The 20,925-nt window shown below is 42.4% G+C and overlaps 1 protein-coding gene across 3 annotated transcripts in view; it reads right to left on the bottom strand.

The window, feature by feature from the left end:
- Positions 1-20,925, bottom strand: part of TUBD1 (tubulin delta 1) — a 239,849-nt gene that overhangs the window by 169,118 nt on the left and 49,806 nt on the right. For 2 of the 3 annotated variants that reach the window (XM_086954942.1, XM_086954941.1), the window contains 2 exons: positions 15,585-15,781; positions 5,724-5,871 (listed from right to left, as the gene is read on the bottom strand). In XM_086954942.1, the coding sequence (XP_086811068.1) occupies positions 5,724-5,871; positions 15,585-15,756 (320 nt within the window). In that variant the 5' untranslated portion in view covers positions 15,757-15,781. Of the gene's footprint in view, positions 1-5,723; positions 5,872-15,584; positions 15,782-20,925 lie in introns of those variants that run through there. The other variant, XM_086954943.1, reaches the window with a different exon arrangement.

The raw sequence follows: 20,925 nt of genomic DNA, 5'->3' as shown, positions 1-20,925 counted from the left end.
ACAAAGCGTAATACTAGTATTATCCAAACAAAACAATATTTTTTCCAATTTGTCGTGTTTACACGACCTTACCCGGACCGCATGGACGGTTTCCTGTCCTCTGGATCCAGCGCCCGATCGTCCTCTCTCCTTCGTGATGCCCGTGGCACTCCTGATGGTTCCCAGTCAGGACCGTAGATCACTCGAGAGAGGTCTGTTCAGAACTAGTGAAGGTCGGATGATCGGCTGTCAGACGAGGGTCTATCGGACACGAGCTCTTCCCGATCGTTGCAGTCGTTCACTCTGTCATCGGGACCTCTCCCACTGGATCCACGTGTCGCTGATGGGCCCCACGCTTTGGGACGCCAATTGTGGAAAAAGGTAGGGCTAGGACCTTTCTCAAGATTTGCCCGGCGCTAACCGCCCTTGTACCATTCAAATTTACCAAGCAATGAGGCAGGCGCCGGAGACCAGAAGGCAGGAAACAGAAGTTTTATTCCGACGGAGCAGAACACATCAGATCAGACAACAAGGTATCATCTCGAGGTGCTCTAACAGCCTCTCGGAGGCCTGGCCTCTTATACACTGGTTTATGGCATGTGACCTTTCTTTATTACAATCAGAACATTGTGGCATAAAGGAAAAGACATCCCTGTAATCCTCGTGTCAATCCCACCCCCATACACCTTCACAATAGAGGTCCTCAACCTGCTGATAAGAGGAGGGGGTCATCACGCAGCTGAGTGTTCTGCCGAGTCTTAGGATGTGTGCGCCTGATCATATCACAGCGGGTGGGGAGGTCTGGATAAATAGAGGGTCCTTTGAAGGAGAGCGACCTCATACAATAAGGGGCAGTAAATGATATCCCCGGCTTAGGCGATGGCCTCGGACCTGGGTGGACAGCTGGACACGGGGTGAGGGGTCATCAATGGAGTGGTATTCATGCCGTGTGGACAGACCAGTGCGGAGGGAAGGTTTATCAACAGAGGGGCATTCATGGGAGGAGAGGAGGTGTTGGTCAGGCGCTGGCGTGACTCCCAAGGACAGGGTCATGCAGAAGGGTTATGCTCATGAGGGGAGGGAGGGGGAGCCAGGGTGCGCGGAGGATGCTTGCTGGGTCAGAGGGGCGCGCTGGCGATCGATCGTGGACAGGGAGACCATGATGCCTAAAATGGTGATCGTGCACGTTGTACGTGGGTGACAAGCTGGCGCAGATAATGTTTAGCTCACAAACTAGAATTCCACACCCTCTCGACCGGGACCTCGAGCGACGCGGAGCGGACTACAGGGCCCCCAGAAGCTTACAGGACTGCTCCCGCAAAGACTTCGGGCCATGGCCCTGCAGTCGGAGCATGACTTCCGGTTGTGTTCACACTCCAGGCACCAGAGGCACACAAGATGGGGGTCCGTCACCAGCATCAGCTTGTGACAGGAGTCGCAAGGCTTCAAGCCGGTCCGCCGAGATGACATCCCTGTGCACCAGGAGTCGTAACGACTCAAAGACGTTGATAAAAAGTTGCAAAAATAGAGTCAAAAGTGCTTGTGGTACCGTTCTCTCGGATCTGAGTTGGCTGGCGCGGAAAACGAAAGAACTGACATCAGCGCACGTAGATACCGCAATGTCATTCCGGCGACCACAACTCCAACGAAGAACGCAGTCGACCAACGTGCAGGGGTACTGCAGAATAAAAATTCTCTGGATCCAGTCTGAAGCCCTGGGGGTAATTCTAAGGTGAGGAATCCATAACAATTTGTCTCTTTCAGATACAAAAAGCAAAGGAGGTTTTCGTGTTGCTCTTGGTTAAAGTGCTTCTAGAATAACAGAAACTGCTGGTTGAGAGGTGTCTTAAGTGATGTTTAGCTTTGTAGTCTCTCTGAAAAAGATATCCGGGAACATCAGTATATCATCTACAAGGGATAATCTAGACGTCAACTGTGTCAGTGATGTCTGTATATAGGAGGGAGGTATATGTTGAGTCAGTGAAAGGTGATCTCAATCATGATTTATAGAGAGAATACGATCTATCCCTCTTATTGGAGGGTGTTCTGGATGGCATAGTTGATATTGGTGAAGATGGCTTTTATTTTCAGATTGGAGAGATGGAATTCACTTTTGAAACCCCACTGCCAGGTGAAAGAACTAATGGTTCTAGATGAGTTGGCATTAGATTTCCAGTGGACATATCTGCTTCAATGGGGGAAGTGGTAATGGATATGTATATGATTTTCATCCATTTGCAAGCCTTGTTCCCTGGAAGATTGTTGTGAAGCTGCAGAATGTGAAGGTTTCCGACATCACCCTGGAGAAGAAAGAGAAGAAAATAACATAACTGGAGTACTTCTTGACGTAGGAGGAGATGGATTCAACATTTTATTAGTCTTTTTTTCAACGTTGATGCCGGTTGAGTTGTAGGTCTTTTCGATGTCATAGACAACAATGCTTATGTCACCCATCTGCTCGGCAGTGGTGATTGGGAGAACGCCGTGGTGATCATCAGCATCAAGGGAGACGGTGAGTGCTGTCGATGTTTCGCAGTTGATCCCTCGCTCAACAGCGAACACGTAGGTGCTGACCCCTCAATGGTTACACTGTATTTTTCGAATCGACAATCACCGAAGACAATGGTGTCGATGTTGTTGTCTAGATGACAATTTTTTGTCTGATGCTCTCCATCTGTGGGAGTATTTTTCAGATTGAGGACACTTCCAGAGGAAGGACAAGAAGATCTTTCCAGTCTCTTCTTTTTCCTCATCTGCTTTCAAATGTTGTATTAGACCTCTTAATCTGATGCCCTCTCTGTCTTTCAGTGTCTTCTCAGACTTTTTTCTTCTTCAAACAAATGCCACAGCCTTTTACCTGATGAATTGGAGACAGGCATACCACACAGACTCCATATGCATCAGATGGAGCTTTTTTCCTTCCACATGGAGAACAGTTGGTGAATAAGGAGGCATTCTAACAGTCAGGAAAAAAAGCAGTTTTCGCAATAGGAGAGGTGATCAGAGGGCAAGTGAAACTAGTTTAAAAATATTCCTGACTTGAAAACATAATTTTTTCCAGAGGTGTGAAACCCTAAGAGGTGTTCAGATATTCTGTCTAAAGAAAGCCAGAAACATAACTGGCTCTGGCAAGTAACTGTCGGGACAAGGCATTGTGAGTAAGGGTTCTTCCTAAATTCCTAAACAAAAGGCTTTATTTTCACCTTTCCCATTGTAAGCCTATCAGGCTGCATTTTTATTGTATTGACATGAATCCAATGTTGAAAGGAGTTTTTTTCATGGCAGAAATTAACCATCTTTTTACAATTTCATGTATTCAGAAAGAAAATGGCATCTCTGACAGACTAACATTGTAATGCTTCAAGAACTGAACATGGATTAATGACAATCTACCATGTTGATCTCAATAAGAGCATTATGTTGAAAGGAATTCCGGGTCCACACAGGCAGCGGGCAATTATTCAGCGATCAATGAAAATCCTACAATGCAGAATGCAATTAGCACATGCAGCAATGACAGACCGTATTACGGCACACTAACAGACTACATGCTAAAAATTTGCATGTACGAACAAACGGACATCAGTTTTCGGGGGCTGCAAAACTGTTCATAACTAGAGCTAATGCACAGCACTCCTGTTCCTGAAGATCATCAACTCTCCGAGTTTCCAGAAACCAAGGGGCAAATAGCAACTGTAATACCCAGGGAGTAAGCGTGTTGCTGGTGACCGTAGGGACACTGCAGTTTCGGCAGCAATGTACTTACAGGTCATGGGCTGGACTATTCGGGTGAATCAAGGCGGCCGAAAAAGCAGAGTGAAAGTAGATGGCCAGGTGGCCATAGGAGCCCTAGCAGAACGTGAAGGAGGCACCATCAAAGTGCTTTGCCCTACAGGGAGACAACTGAATGGAGACTCTTGAAAAAGCTAGGTGCATCATCAACTTGTAGGCTTCTAAGGAGGAAGTTCATGAGAGGCTGTGGCCTAAAAAGTCAGAGTTCAGAAGAGGAGCTGGATGAGTGAGATTAAGACTTAATAATGCTGTATTTTCCATTTCTTACAGGCATTGTGGAAATGACAAATGTCTATGGGAATAGGAGGGGACCTCAAGGATCCAAGAGATAGTTTAGAACAACCCGGAGGAAACATAAACTGGCTGTGACAGATATAAAAAGAGCATGTGCCTGTTATAATCAGACAAATATTGAAGCAAATATCAAGATTTTAAATTAGTGGATCTTTCTTAAATCAAGTTGACATTCAGTCTCTGAAATAAGGCATTTGGCCTACGGATTTACCAAACCTGAAGGGTACTATAAAACTGTTTGAAATGATGGTGCTTCTTAAGCAGGAATAAAAAGGTTCTCGAGTACTAAAGAAGGCAACGTTTTGAAACCTATAGCAGTGGTTCTTAACCCGTGGTCCCGGGATCCTGGGAGTCCATGAAGACTACTCAGGTTGTGTTCCACAAATTAAATATTAACAGATTAATAAAGTGTAAATAATTGGAGAAGCTAAATGTACACTTGACATTAGTACACTTAGATTGACCTGTGGGAGCACAGCAAGTGCATCAAACAGAATATAGTATGGACAATGAAAGGCCTCCGTTAAATTTAGAAACGCCCCAACCCTTCTATTAAAATTTCAATTTTGATTTTTAGTATATATGTGTATTGTGAATGAAATACATTATTTCATTATTTGTGTATTTGTTTGATGAATGCTTGTTTCTGTATCGCTTTAAATTTGAAATCATTGAAAATTCTTAGGATGGGTTCCCAGGCATCCAATAATGACTCCGTGGGGGTCGCCGGATTCCAATAATGATTCAGTGGCGGTCTGCGGGTTACAGTAATGATTAAGTAGGGATCTCCAAAAGTCAAAAAGGTTGAGAACCACTGACCTAGAGCAAACACATGCATTTATCTGTTGAGTTATCCTTCTGAACAGGGAGTTGAGGGCGCCAGAATGTTTGAGGTAGCACTCAACCAGTGCCTAAAGGCTTTGCAGACTGAATCACTGAAGGGTCCTGAATCATCAACCAGCGTGAAACAGCTTTTGTTCTGTGATTATGTTAAGTGTCTCCATTGATTTTAGTAACTTATTTGATACTGAAAGAAACAGTACTATAGAAAATTAGGCCAATGTCCACCACAGACATAGCTGACACTATTGGAGATGAAGTGTCCCTGGCACACATACAGGCCTTGTGAGATCAGTAGCAGAACAATGCTGGCTGTAAAAGATGCACTGATTGAAGCTAATGTAAATGGCATAAAAAATGTCCTTTCAATTAAGGGGCGACTTAGGTAGTGCATAAGACACCTACATCGAATAGACAGCCATCTTTGAAGGCACCAAAGAATTTCGATTCCCACAGGACTTATCCTTCACTGTCATAATGGAAATACATTGGCAAATCAGACATAACACCACAGTTGTTGCCAATGTTGCATTTTTTGCGGACAGGAGTGGCGGTAATATTTCTTGGGTTTAAATATTATCTACAATATTTCATCAGTAATGAAAAAAAACTCAGGAACCCCACACTTAATTAGCAATACCAGAGGCATAGACCATAATGTGTCGGTGTGCAGACCTACATATGTTTATTTCACTATACATTGATTCAAAGAAACCAGTACTAAAAAGCTGCAGTGCAGAAAACATTGAAAAATGCAAAAACATTTTAGTTACAGCTTAACAACAATTTGGAAGGAAAGTTTAAAAAATAAATCATACCCGCTTGCCCAGTTGTTTCCTGATCCCTGTTTCTGGCAAAACTGCGATTGATAATCGTATTTCCATCGCCCGGACCTGGTGGCCATAGACAAGGTTTGATTGATGACTTTTGGCTCCATGTCAACAAGTACAGTCCTGGCAACTGGTACTAAGAGAAGTAGTGGAAAGACATTTTACATCATATTTCATCAAACAGTGTCCAGGTTGAGATCACTGAATAATCAGGCTAATGCAGCAAAATGTTCTAACTTAGGGACGGATTATGATTGCCGAAGGCCCCTCACCTCCAGACATGTGGTCGGGGTCCTTCCACAATCAGACCGCGATTTTACCCTGCCACATTACGATGGGGGAGGGAATTGCGCTCAGACCGTGGCAGAAGCAAAGACCTTCCGCCACGGAACCGCCACCAGCAATCATACAGATTGCCTGGCGGACGGTCCAGATGGTTCAAAATGGTGGCGGTGCCTAGCAGGCACCATCCACCAAATCAGAATGCTGGCACAGCGGACCTTTCGAAGGCAGCGATACCGCCATTGAAAGGCTGGTGGGGATTTGTTATGGGGGCCCGCTGCGGGCCCTCCTCGTGTTGGGGGAGGTGTGGGTGCACTGGGGGTTACCCATGGCACCCCCCTCGATTTCAGCAGTGTGGTGCCTGCCACGTAGTGCAGTGAAATGCGCATCCTGCCTTTTTGGTATCACGGCGGGTGCTGCAGTCAGCAGCACCTGCCGCAATGTTAAATGGCAGGATGCGACCGCCATGGTCTCCACCTGGAGGGTGGACGCACTCCAGTCCGTCCGCCATCCTAATGACCCCCTTAGTTTGCTCTTGAAAGCCACCTGTCAGCTGTGGCAAGGTACTGCAGCTAGACTTTTATATGGTTTTGGCTAAAGAAAGGGTTATGCACTTGTTTCGCATACATAGTATTTTTTATTTTATTTATTTACGAAGTTTTGTATAGCGCTAGCCTGACCGGAGGGTATCGGAGCGCTTCACAACAGTTACAGAGCAGAACAAATGAGAGCATAACATATTACAATAAAGTGAGTAAAAGAGAGCAGAACATATTGCAATACAGTGAGACAATCCGGGTGAGAGTCACAGTAAAGAAGATATTGAAGAGTTCCGTTACAAGGACTTGTTAACCCACAACCGAGAGAGGTTCAGCTTCATTTTCAACACTCCGACTGATCCTAGCTAATCGCTAGGGATCGATTGAGGAAAAGGATTTTGAGCTGACTTTTGAATTTAGCATAGGAGGGATAGTTCTGATGTGGGGTGGGGATAGAGTTCCATATTTTGGGCGCCTTTCCGGGGAAGGATCTGGCCGTGTTGTTTTGTTTTCGTGGTTTAAGGGGGATAAGGAGTAAGGTATTAGAGCTTCTGGGGTTCCTGTTCTGACCTGCTTTTCTGAGTTTGGACGCCAGATATTCGGGTTTGCCTGTGTGGAGGGCTTTGTGGGTGAGGCAGGCCGTTCTAAAGCTCGCCCGCATTTCTATTGGTAGCCACTTCAGTTCTTTGATGGCATGAGAAATGTGGTCAAATTTCTTTATTCCAGTGACCATTCTGGCAGCCCCATTGAGAGTTGTTTTCAGCAGAGCAAGGTGTGTTTTTGGTATTCCCGAGAGGACTGCGTATCCATAGTCCAGTCTTGACAGCACCAATGCTTGAGAGGCTTGTTTGAGATCTTTGGTTGGAATGAAAGGTTTTATTTTGTTTAGTAGCTTCAGGTTAAGGAAGGCGCTCTTAGCCCGAATCTTAATGTGTTTGGTCATGTCCAGTTTTGAGTCTAGCGTGATGCCTAATGATTTAACAGAGTCGGCCAAGGTGAGGTTTCCGTTGAACGCATCGATCTCTTTTAGCCACTCAACCATTTGTGGGTTCTCTTCTTTGTTAGAGGTGAGGAGCAGTTCGGTTTTGTCCGGGTTCAGTTTTAAGTGGTTGCTTGACAGCCAACGTTGCATTTCTCTTAGTGTTGTTATTGAGTCTTTGGATGTCTTTAGCAGAGGAGATTTCCAAGCAGATTTGGGTATCATCAGCATATAGGAGAAAGGGGATGTTGGCTTTTCTGAGTAGGCTGGCGAGGGGTTCTGTATAAAATGTTGAAGAGTAGATGGGAGAGCACTGATCCTTGGGGGACTCCCCTCAAGACTGGTTTAAGGTCGCATTTCAAGCTTCTGATTTTGATTCTCTGGGAACGGTTGAGTAGGAATTAGGAGAACCATTTGAGGACCACCTCGTCTAGACCAGCCCTTTCTTCAAGAGCTTTGAGGAGAAGTTTGTGGTCAACTGTGTCAAATGCTGCCGATAGGTCTAGGAGAATGAGGAGGCAGCATTGGTCTGTGTCCAGTGATTTGTGTATATCATCAATTATGTTGAGGATTGCGGTTTCTGTGCTGCATCCTTTCCTGAATCCCGACTGATGGGAGTCGAGGAGGTTGGTATTGTCCAGGTGTTGAGTTAGTTGTTGAAGTACACATCTTTCTAGGATTTTGGAAAGAAGAGGAAGTTTGGAGACGGGTCTGAAGTTGTTTAGGTCATTTATTTCCAGGCCTTGTTCTTTCAGCAGCGGGGTGACTTGTCCCACTTTCAGACAATCTGGAACGATTCCGGTGTTTAGGGAGCTGTTTATAATCCTACGCCAGAGTGGAGCTAGGGAGAGTTTCATTTTTTTGGTGAGTTGAGCAGGGGGAGGGTCTAGGATGTGAGATGAAGGTTTAGAGGTGGAGATAAGTTTGGCTATCTCTTCTTCTGGAATGGGCTGGAAGAGTGACCAGGAATTAGTGTTGGGAGTGGGAGCGTAACTAACCACCCCAACTGGGCTGCTAAGGGGAGGGGAGGAGCAGTTGATGTCCAGAGAGACTGCAATGTCTACTGTATCAAGACTATGAAATAAAAATATCAATGCATTTTTTTAGTCTAAGCTAAAGTCATCAAATATTTAAAACTTATGTAATCAAAATTATTAAACAATTCCAGTAAAAAGAGTATTATTTCAATTGAGATCATTATTAAAACTGTTTCTTGTTTGGATATACAGTCAAAATTATTATTATAAAAGGAACAATTAAGATTATAATCTAAGGATTACAGCTTGCTTTCATTAATTAGTTTCCCTAATTAGGATATATATATATATATATATATATATATCATCTATATCTCACACTCGTCTCAAAGGAACCAGCGTAGCCCGTTGTCATCAGGTATCGCCGGTCCAAAAAACGAAAGTTGACCCAGGCTGAGGTGAATAAATATTTTATTTAAATTTGCAGAATCGCCACCAGCATAACGTTTCGGCCTTCTCCGAGGCCTTGATCACATGATGTTAAGGGAGGGACACAGGTTTTTTAAAGTGCAAGGCAAGAAAATGTTAAAACAGGATTGGTGGATTTCAATACATGGTAACAGACATAGTAAACAGCCTGAAAGTTCAAAACACGAAAACAGTAAATTCATCACAGAAACACAGGCATTGTTTTAAGGGAAAAGGGGGTTTCATGATCTTTTGTAAAAATCAATTATTAACACCTTTATCCTGAATAAAATTAATCCTGAAATAAGAAAATTGAGAATAGCAGGATACTACAAAAACCATCCAGTACTGCAATATATTGCAAACTTTGTGATAAGCTTTTATAGAGTTCCCGCTAATATTGTCAAAACCAGTGCCAGTGTATAGTCAAATGAATAAAACCCAAGTGGGTAACGTAATCTAATTGTGTAGGCAGCGTGCCAGTCATCTACCAGTTAATTCTTTCTAATCATATTGGGCATAAAATCCCCCAATTTTGACCACCAATTCCATGCTGTGCAAATAAAGAAAAATGTGTGAGTGACAAAAAAGTGTAACATCAAAAACAAAAAGTGTTGTATTAAAAATGGATACCCCTATTCGAAATGAACATGGGATACACTTTCATAATTGCATATATTTTTCTTGACGACCATGGGAAAGCCGCCACAACGAGCAAGTGTGGAATTTGCAGTTTAAATAACTCAAATTGTGACATGCGTCCTAGCTTTAACAAATCCTTGCTAAAGAGATCTTCTGCATAAGAAAACAGCTACACCCCGTCAGAATATACTAGGGTTGGAGATAACGGACCATGGCTAGACAGGGGGAGCATTTGCGAAGGTTAAACTACAGGTGTGTATAGAAATCAACACTTGTGTTAAGACCCATGGGAGACCTAGTATCCAGATCGAGAATATATCTGGTTTCTAGGGCCCGTAACTTGGCCTCCCTGTTGCCTCCTCTACGCAAAGGTGGAACTGCGTCAATAGCAAAATATCTTAGAAGATGACTTTGTTTGCCATGGTGTTCCTTGAAGTGACGCGCCACCGGGTAAGAGGGGTCCTCGGTCTTTATTGCTCGGATGTGCTGGAGAATCCTTTTGTGCACCTGCAATTTGGAACTACACACATTTTGCAGGGCACAAGGACACTCAAGCACATAAACTGTGTACTCTGACTTGCACGTAAGTTGTTTGGTGATTTGCCGGGGGATTTCAGAAAAGGGAGTCATGTATTGAGTTTTGTTGACGCCATGTTGGCAGGCCTTACAGGATGAACACTTCTTAAAGCCCTTGATAGCTTTAAACCAAGGCGTCACTATGATCACCTCAGGGCTGGATTTAACCAATGATTCTCTCAATGAGAATGCCCTTTTATATGAGCTTGCTTTCATTAGTTTCCCTAATTAGGATTTCTCATTAACGATGCTGGTATTGTGTTTGTAAAGTAATCCAATTTAGCCTCCCAATGAAACTTCCTTTACATTCCATTCTCAAGGCTCCTTGATGTAGAACTATATATATATATGTATATATACTGAGAAAAAACATAGGTTTCAGGCCTTGTATAGTTAGGAATTAGCATTTAAAAAACCATTGTAATTGCTCCTATATAGTTAGTTGTACTAACTATATTTCGTGCAAATTGCTATGTATGTAATGCATATTTAAATAACGAAGCAAACCACATTCACTGGATGATGTCATCAGTGATGTCATCATTGATGTCATTTGAGATGTCATCAGTGATGTCACTGACCATGTCATGAATGATGTTATATGTGACATCATCAGCAGTGGATTGCGGGTGCGCGAAATATAGTTAGTACAGCTAACTATATAAGAGCAATTTCAATGTTTTTTTAAATGCTAATTCCTAACTATATAAGGCCTGAAACGTATGGTTTTTCGGTGAATTTCAAAGGTTTTTTTAAATGCTAACTCCTAACTATATATCACCTGAAACCTATGGTTTTTTAAGTGAATTTGCAAGGTTTTTTAAATGCTAATTCCTAACTATATATGACCTGAAACCTATGTTTTTTTAAGTGAATTTGCAAGGTTTTTTAAATGCTAATTCTATTAGCTGGTAACGTTTAAATATGTTAATATCCTTCTGGGACCACTTTTTAAATGCTAATTCCTAACTATGTCAGGCGTGAAACCTATAGTTTTTTTCAATAAATTTCAAAGGTTTTCTAAATGCTAATTCTATTAGCGGATAATGTTTAAATATTTAAATATCCTTCTGGGACCACCTGAGCAGCCCTAGGGGGTCAGGGTGTTTCTACTCTGCCCCTTTTTGCGTTCTACACATTTGCTTCTTTTGTGTCTCGGTCTACCTAGCACAAGATGAGTGCCAACACTTCCTGATTAGAAGTGTTGACAGCCAATGAGCATGCTGCTTTCCTGTGAAAGGCATGCTGATTGGCTGCCACTGTCTGTCAACACTCCAAACCAGGAAGTGTTGGCAGCCATCTTGTGACTCAGTAGAACCAAGGCTCAAGAAAGCAGTGAAACAAAAGTGCAAAACACGCAAAGGGGGCAGGGTAGAAGCACTCTGACCCCCTAGGCCTGCTCAGGGGGTCCCACAAGGACCCCCCAGGCCCCCCCCCAATTTTTGTTTTGAAAAGTTTTTTTGTGTGAAAAATCGCGGGAATTTTTCTTTTTTTGGGGCCTGGGGGTTCCTTGTGGGACCCCCTGAGCAGGCCTATGGGGTCAGGGTACTTCTACCCTGCCCCCTGTTTGATTTCTACACGTTTGTTTTTCTGCTTTCCTGTGCCTCAGTCTACCGAGGCACAAGATGGCTGCCAACAATTTCTGTTTTGGAGTGTAGACAGACATTGGCAGCCAATCAGCATGCAGCTCGCGCACGCTAAGGTCCACGCAGGTGCAAGGACAGTGCAAGGACGGTTCGCGCACGGGTGCACACTGTGTCCCGCCCATAGGTATATAATTTGGAAAAAGTCGATTTTCTCAACAATTACTGGAGGGATTTTCACCAACTATACAAAAGGCACTTCTGCATACCAGGCTCACCATTTTGCCAAGTTTGCTGTAATTCTATTCAGCCGTTCGGGTTGTAGCTGTGTCTAACGGTCCTATGGAAAATTGCATTGGGTTACATTTCACATTCAATTTTCTCAAGAACTACTGGAGGGATTTACACCAAACATACAAAAGGCCCTGCTCCATACCAGTCCCTACCATTTTGCCAAATCTGGTGTATTTCCGTTCAGCCGTTCGAGCTGTAGCCTTGTCAGAATGTCCCTATGGAAATGAACATGGGGAAAACACGTTTTGGGACCCCCCTTTTTTCTCGGCCCCCGCTTGACGAATCCCCCCGAAGCTTTCAGGGAAGGAGCGGAGCGCAGCGAGGCAAATTTAAGGAAAATTACAGGCAGATCCCTCAATCGGCGCCAAAGTTATTCCCAATAGAATGTTCGGCATTTCCTATGGGAACTAGGTCCTAACTATATATATATATATATATATATATATATATATATATATATATATATATATATATATATATAGGTGAGCAAGGCTGCAAAGACAGCTGAAACGCATTAGAAATAGGCCGAAATAAAATAATTTTTACCCAGCTTCACAAGGTGACGTCGTCATCCTTTGGAGAAAAACGAAGGTAGCGTGGAGCACATATTGCAGACCTGCTCCTGTGGGGTCTGGTTGATGACACGACTCTCAAGGCAGGCAGCGGTTCATACGCAGGAGGGCATTACGGAATATATATATATATATATATATATATATATATATATATATATTCCGTAACGCCCTCCTGCGTATAAACCGATTATATATATATATATATATACCTTCCTTACAGATTTCTCTTGTTGCTCCTACAACAAGGGCCAATAAGCATATAATCACCATTTACTTAACCTCTTGGGCATGGGGTTTAGATGTAACAAGAACATTTTTTAATTATTTGCTTTGGTGAGTGCTTCAGATTAGGAAATTACATCAGACGCTATTTCTAATAGCAGGTATTTAAGCCTCGGGCAAAATGACAACTGTATTCAATCTACTGCGTAGTGAACAGTTCAGTGTACACCACTATGTAAGTACTTCTCTCAATGCTTCAATTTGAGGTTAAAAATCAATTTTCAAAAACAATTTTTTTCAGACACTCTCCCTCCATCTTTTAATGACTAAATCCAAATTGTGTATCATTTTACTTTAAGTTCCTTGACAGATATATAAAGGGACATTTATCTGAAATGTGGGTTTAACACTAAAACACCAATCTTGTGGTGTTTGATATTTTCAGAGGTAATCATTGTTATAGATATTACTATTTCTTCAATTAGTTTCCCAGCAATATTGTTTGCTTTTTCCATTATTACATGATTTTGTCCTATCATTTATTTCAGATGTATCTCTACAGAGCTGTAAGTGAACTTCTTATGGAAAATCCCTACTGGTGAGATACTCAGATTAATGTATCCTAACTTAAATGGTACATAATCACAAACAAGGTACTGCCATTTGTCAATGTCATAGGTTTTAGTCCAAATGTATCACATGCATTTGGGTTTGTTATGCTACAAGTTTGCACCTGCAAATATGAATACATTACCTCCCTCAGGCAATATGAGTTTTGATGATGTAAATGTATTGTTTGCAAGGTCTCATCAATCTCATACATATGAGGTGAATAGTTCGCCATTATGTCGCATAACTCTTACAACAAGGTCTTTAGCAATTTGTTCAATTTCACGATCCTTTTATATATATACTGATATTAAGGAAATGGATTTAAGAAACAAACAATGTCCACCTTCTATTACCACACAACTCTATGTGCTCTTCCCTGACACTACTATTGAGGGATTAAGTCTTAGTTACTTGAAATAGAACAGAACACACTTCAATTATCCCCATTTTTAATTCTCTATTTGCCTACTTGTTTAAAAATATTAAATCTACAATCCATATATATTGTACTAAAGCTGAGGATAATGCTGATAATGCCTCCACTCACCGTACCTTATGGGCCATTATACATTAAAATAAAAGCTCTTTGTAAGCCTGTTTCTAACACCCTTTTCAGACAGTTATATATTTGGAGCTATAAATGAATAATTTGAAGACACATGACAAAATCTTTCATGTACTCTGTTACTATACTGCCATTATAATACTGTTTCATCTGTTTTCTTAAGATACCTTGTAAAATGGATAGTAACTATTCCATTTCTGGTTTGCGACTAATCTATTATTTCAGTTAACTTTAAAGTAACACAAGTGACTGTTTTTATAATCATAGAAGATATCTGTCTAGAGAATGATGAACAGTGTAACTCCTTAGTTGCCTACTTTCTTTTGCACTCACACACCAAAAGGAAGCTTTTTCATAATTATGTCACAACTGAAATAGCATTCTCTTTTTACTTGAATTGTTTAAGTAATTTGAATACTATTAGTTTGAACTATTTGATGTATTTATCTTAGCCGAAATGAAAACATTGTGATTTTCATTTAACAACCCTGATGAAGCGGATGTTACTGCCCAACATATGCTGGCTGTCACTGTTAAATTTCAAATCAATGTCAAGTAGAAAATTGAACTCAAATGTTTTTCAAAAGTGTTTAAATCACCATCCGTGCAAAGTGTGAAATGGCTACTATTGTCAATGCTATTTCAAGGCCTCTCAACATGATTTGGTATTCAGTTTGAAAAGTGAGATTTGTTTATGAAAGAATGGCCCAGAGCTCATTACATTAAAACACAAGAATGAATTCCATTTACCATCTTTTTGAATTTCCAAAGGATATAAATGAGTATTGTATTTATAATTTATGAAACCAAATAGCTAACCTAACTGCTTTTTGAGATTTACTTAATTACCAGAAACGTTTCTTGTTCTAGCAGAGAAAAGCATCAGTGCAGAGCCTAAAGTCTCATTATTTAAACCATAATTCTTGTTATTCAGAAATTACAACCAAAGGTACAACACATTCAGAATATTCTTAAAAGTGTTAAAGATTATCAATTTTCCAAGAAAAGTTAAATGAATCCATAAGTAATCTTCATTTATTGATGCTTCCTTGATACACTGCCAAAGCCAGCCTACGCGTTTCGTACAAAAGAAAATGGACTTCTTCAAGGCATTAATATGGTAAAACAGAGGTATGTCATATAGTTCAGTTGAGTTAGATACATATAAGTCGGCCCGGTACTGTGAGAGGAATAGTTCCCACGGGAGTCCATCCGAAGAAAAAGAACAAAAAGGCATCATATAAATGATATTCCACCCATGTGTGGATACAGTACTCCAAAGTACTCCTCCCAGTCTCAAGAGAGGTCCTCTCCGACTGCGCTCTTGAGACCGAGAGAAGTACTTTGGCTCCCATATAACCGCAGTAATTGAAGTGCTCAACGTGGGCCGGATGTGCTCTTTGTTTAACGCACACTCCGAACACAGGAACCTAATACATACCGAATGTCATTTATCTTAGTCAAGTGGATCACCTTGTGCAATACAGTAAAAAGGCATTGGCATGCAGTTCAGTATGTTATAAGCTTCTTTGTACCTCCAGATTCATCTTCTCTGAAGAAACGCTCATTGCAAGACAACTGGTACGATTCATTCTCCTTCTTCGAACACAATCCATTCGTGCTGAGAAGGTCGTTGCAGATGACGTCAAACATTTCATATCCGATCTGATTACCACACTGGCCGAGCTGCAGGGATATCACTGCCATGTTATCTGGCAAAGAGAACTAACCGCTGAAAATTAAACAGATGCATTTAGCTGCTTCGTTTATAGGTGGTAGTACATATTAAGGAGATTGTGGGAGGGATGCAATTGCCACAAAATGCAAGTACCACCTGTTACACACTGTCATTTTACCACTGTAAATAGGGAAAGTATACTACTGGCCATGCTCTCCCTCTCCCCTAGAATACGATTACTTTTGTGGGAAGTATCTGTGAGTTGGCAAAGGCTATAGGCAAGTTCAGCTTCTAGGCTGTGATATTCTAACCATCTTTCCAGCAGTTTACAAGTACTTTGTTTTAGATAACATTCTCAGAATAGATAGACCACTATTCTAACTCCAGTTCATTAATATCTGAGGCATATGGATTCTCACTGGTCTTCTGGAATGGTCATTGTAATCAATGTACGGAAACATCTGAGTAAACACCCATTTGTGAATAGCAGTGATGACAGACAAAAATGCTGGGAAACATCCACACATGTATTATTTGCTTTAAAGGACCTTACAAAGATGTAGGTAAACACAAAAGAAGGACCAGAGGAGATTTGGAGACGTGCAGGTGTTCACTCTCAACGCATATCTTACACACACAGACACCTGGGGCTAAAAAGAGTTAGAAAACCTAGCTGAATAGAAACATTCCTTTTTTGGGACATGCTTCATCACTGGGATTCTCCTTGCACCATGACAGCAGATCACTTGTGGGCTACAACTCAGTCTCTGAGAAGGAGGAGCTCTTCAGATGCTTTGAGAGATTTGGTAGAAGCTCTATGGTGAACTAAAGGATGGTGAGGCTTGCAGAGCGTGCTGTACGTGAAAAAGTGGTTAAAACTGATTCCAGGGCAGGCTTATAACTTTATTCATGCGTGCCTGGGTCAAGGTTAAAAAGAGAGAAAGGACACTGCAGTGGTCAACTGACTCTGCTTCCATGTGTCAGTAGTTATTGGTCAACATGTTTCTGCCAACTAGACCATCAGAAGAGGTACTGGCATTCGTCAGGGCCTGTAAGTATTGCTTCTGCTCAATTAACGTGCTCATGAAAGTTAAAAATACAAAACCAATAAGTGGTCCACCATGAGTTTCAACAGCAGATCCACATCAACTTGTAGGGAGATAATATGATAGCTAGGTTATTATAACAATATCAGTAGCACATATAAATTTAGTGCCATCAACTGCCAAAATTATGGTGAAATGTGACCACCATGAACGTGTGTATATAACATCAATCAAATCGTGGCATTCATACAAAATAGCTTCAACAAAAGAGAGGGGGGACCAAGGAGCCTTTTTAAGGTTCAGTGTCCAAGCTCCTTAATTATAAATGTATACCAAAAAAGGGGAAACTTTTCCTAATGCAAGGTGCAAAAGTCACCCATGCAACAGGGTGCAAAAAGTCACCCATTGAAAACAGGGACTGAAAAGGGAGAAGGAACCGAAATCCTAGGTAACAGCCCCCACCAGTGATAGGAAAACCATATTGTTGTCCTCTGTTGCCCTCACACACCCCGAAAGGTGTCATGCTTCATCATCGGCAGTTGCTCCTCGTATGGCCGGCGCTGCAATTCCCTACGGGTCCCCCGAAGGGTCTCTTTATCGCAGATCTTTTTATAGGACTGCCGGTTGGTGCATGTGGGTGTGTGGGGGATAAGTTTATCGTGTATAATTGAGGGTAGTAAAGTGAAGTGCAAGTGTGATATAAAAATAGGGTCACCATGCAGCAAAGGTAAACTGGTGTGCCCAGAGCAGACTCAACTGCTGATTAAAATCTAGCCCCAATGGCATACCATTAGGAACAGTGTCCCCTTTTTTGGTATACATTCATACAAAATAAACAAGATTAATCACAATTGTCAAGTGTTGTGCCTCAACTCGAGGGACTCTAGCATGGTGCTCGGGGTACACTCTGTCCTATAATAGAAATATAGGTAATTATTACATAAGTAAAATAAGCAGTAGTAAGTCTATTTGGTATTGGTGCACTCAATTTATGCTGTGTCCTTCATAAAATCGGAAAACAGCATTGGTAAAAGAAAGAGATAGAAGGCTAAACGAATGAACCAGTGGTTCAGTCAAATACGCATGGAAAGTACATTGTAAAGAATGTATACATGTCTATACACAGACCGAAATGTCCAGGTTTTGCTTGCCCATGCATAGGCATTGGCTATGAAAATTCACTAGCCAAAGGTGGTAAGGTGGCAGCCTTCAAAGAAGAGCAGTGTATGTTGGTCCTGCTCCAGATATGATGGCATAGTGTTATTGGTTTCCCGCAGAAGGACGTGTTCATGTCACAAGATAATATCAATTGACCAAAAATGAGTGACGGTGTTGCATAATACCGCTTACCAGATCTAAAGCTACTGCCGTAATAGTCTTAGGACTGTGACATAATGATGAAATGAGGTGTGTAAGAAGACATTGCACACATAATGTAAGCAATGTTGGTATGGAACTCTAACTGAATCACTAGTGCTGAGCCACTCTGAGACAGTGCCAACTGTGCCCCAGCTTGTCATAATGTGCACAAGTAAGTCAACGAGCTTGGGAAACTGGGAGCATCGCTAGAACAAGCCTGAAATAGCACAGGAGATTTGAAGCACCAGCTCCGTAATAGGCGCCTAATCAAGTTACAAGACCAAAGGGGGCAGTCCTAATCATCATATATACAAATAATCCAAACAAAACTTATTGCAACAAGCACGAGTAACTATGAGCAGCTCTGTCACAAGCTAGAGTAGCGTGGGAGATTTCTTTCTAAAAGAAATTAAGGTTATGGAAGGGGGAGGCGATTGGAATTGTGGCCCCAAAGTGTTGGGGGCCACCATGTGTTGGGGGCCTGAAGAAGTGCCTGGCCCCCCTCCGCCAGAGCGATTGGATCTACTGGAATTAGATTTAGAATCGTTTGACCACTAATATTTCAGGGCAGGTCCAAGGCAGAAGAAGGCAACAACAAGCCTATGTACATTGGAGCCCCACTGTCACCCCTACACACATACAGCATGACGAAGGACAACCCACAACAGGGCACAAGCAGCGGGATCGATTAATCATTCATCGCAGCGGGATCGATTAATCATTCATCTCAGCAGCCATGTTTTGACACAATAAGAAACCAGGCTACTAAACAAAGGGCTAGGTTTCGTCCCCACATATAAAGGTGATGAGTTTCAAATACACAAACAACTTTCATAAAATACGCTTGAATTACTTTTTCAAAGAGAGAACTGACATTGACACTGACTGACTGAATATTTATAAAGCGCACTATTGCCGAGGCGCCTTGGCGTCGAGATGTGTGCAATCCAGGAGAAGCTGCCAGATCTAAAGCTTGGTAAAGAGCCATGTTTTTATCATTTTTCTAAAAAGAGTCCTGCTAGACTGTAGTTGTATCTGTACGGGGAGGGAGTTCCAGAGTTTAGCCGCTTGGAATGAGAAACCCTTTCCTCCCCACCCGACTCTTTTTATCTTGGGGATATGTTCCAGTCCAGTGTTAGTGGACCTTAGGCAGGGTAATGGCACATACAGGGGAAATAGTAGTTGTACATCTACCGCACCTCCTCCATAAAGGGCTTTATGCACAAGGCAGAGGGTCTTAAAATCCACTCGCCGTCAAACTGAAAGCCAGTGGAGCTGCTTTATGCAAGTGGACGTAGGATGATGTTTGAGTAGATCAAGCAATACCGGAGCGGCCGCATTTTGGAGTGACTGAAGTTTGGAAAACTGCCTTGCGCCAGCTCCCACGTATAGAGCGTTGCAATAGTCTACTCTCGACATAACTAATGCTCCTGACGACACTTGATTTATTTGTGGGGTGAGCTTTAGATCTTTATCAATCAGGAAGCCTAGATTCCTGGCCTTGAACACAGGGACAGGGCAAGTACCGGCTTCGGGGGGCCACCATAGTTGGCTCCAAACTGAAGGTTTCTGACCAAACTCTACAACCTCAGTTTTTTCCGTATTAAGCTTTAAAAAGTTAGTGTTCATCCATGCCATCAGTGCTGTAAGGCAATTGCAGAACCGTTCAGCTGTCATATCCACGCTTTGCATAACTGACACCACTAACCGGGTGTCATCCGCATACGAGACAAGAATAAGACTGTGGTCTTATTTGTCTAGCTAGTGGAGCGACGTACAGATTATACATAGTTGGGACAGGGCCGACCCCTGGGGGACTCCACATGGGAGGTGAAGCTTTCCTGACCGAAGTTCATCCCAGTGAATTAGTTGGTCCCTGGATGCCGGAAATGATGTAAGTAAGGTAAGAGCCTTACCCCTAATGCCAGTAGCCTTCAACGTCCGCAACAATACCGCATGATTTACGGTGTCCAATGCAGCAGTTAGGTCAAGCAGTATAAGGGCGGCCCTTCCCCCCCTCCATCCATCACCTTGCGGAGCTCTTCCGTCGCCATAATCACGGCTGACTCAGTAGAGTGTTGAGATCTGAATCCATGCTGGGTGGAATCAAGGATGTTATTATGATACAAATACTCTGTCAGTTCCGAGGTCATGGCTTTCTCCAGGATCTTAGAGGGTAGCGGGAGACAGGATATTGGGCAAGTTTTTGGCCTCCAAGGGATCAAGCGTGTTTTTTTTTAGGATAGGTTTGATACAGGCCTTTTTCTAAAGCAGTGGAAAGACCCTTGAACTCGTAATCTCATTTAGTAAGGGGGTCAGGGAAGCACTGACTGCCTCCCGAGCCAGATGTAAGGGGGCAAGGGTCAAGGGGGGACCCGGACTTAGTTTGTATCAACAGGTCTAGAACTTGCTCTTCCCCTAACACTGAGAACCGTGATAGACTACACCGATGTGCAGTGTCTTCCCGAACCTCTATGCAGTTCTCCCCAGGAGCCTCTGCTGTGTTCAGGAGTTAATTGTAAAATGGCTGTTTGAAAGTAAACAGCCATTTTGTCCACAAAGTTTTGGTCAGGTGCAAATAGTGTCCCGCGGGCACATTGACAGAGCAGTCACAGTTTTAAATAATTCCTTAGAGGAGTTATTGACCTCCTGAATTTTAGAGGTAAAATATACAGTTTTAGCTTGTTTTATAGCAATTGTCTTTTCTATGTTCTATGCTATAGTCAGATCTCCAAATACGTTCTTTGCGTCTACATTGGACTTTGATTAGTCTGAGCTCAGCCGAGTACCAGA

Source organism: Lissotriton vulgaris, chromosome 2_1 (genome assembly GCF_964263255.1).
Source record: "Lissotriton vulgaris chromosome 2_1, aLisVul1.2, whole genome shotgun sequence".
Lineage (NCBI taxonomy): Eukaryota > Metazoa > Chordata > Amphibia > Caudata > Salamandridae > Lissotriton > Lissotriton vulgaris.
The sequence above is the reverse complement of the archived record's forward strand: the minus strand, read 5'-3'. Positions and strand labels throughout refer to the sequence as shown.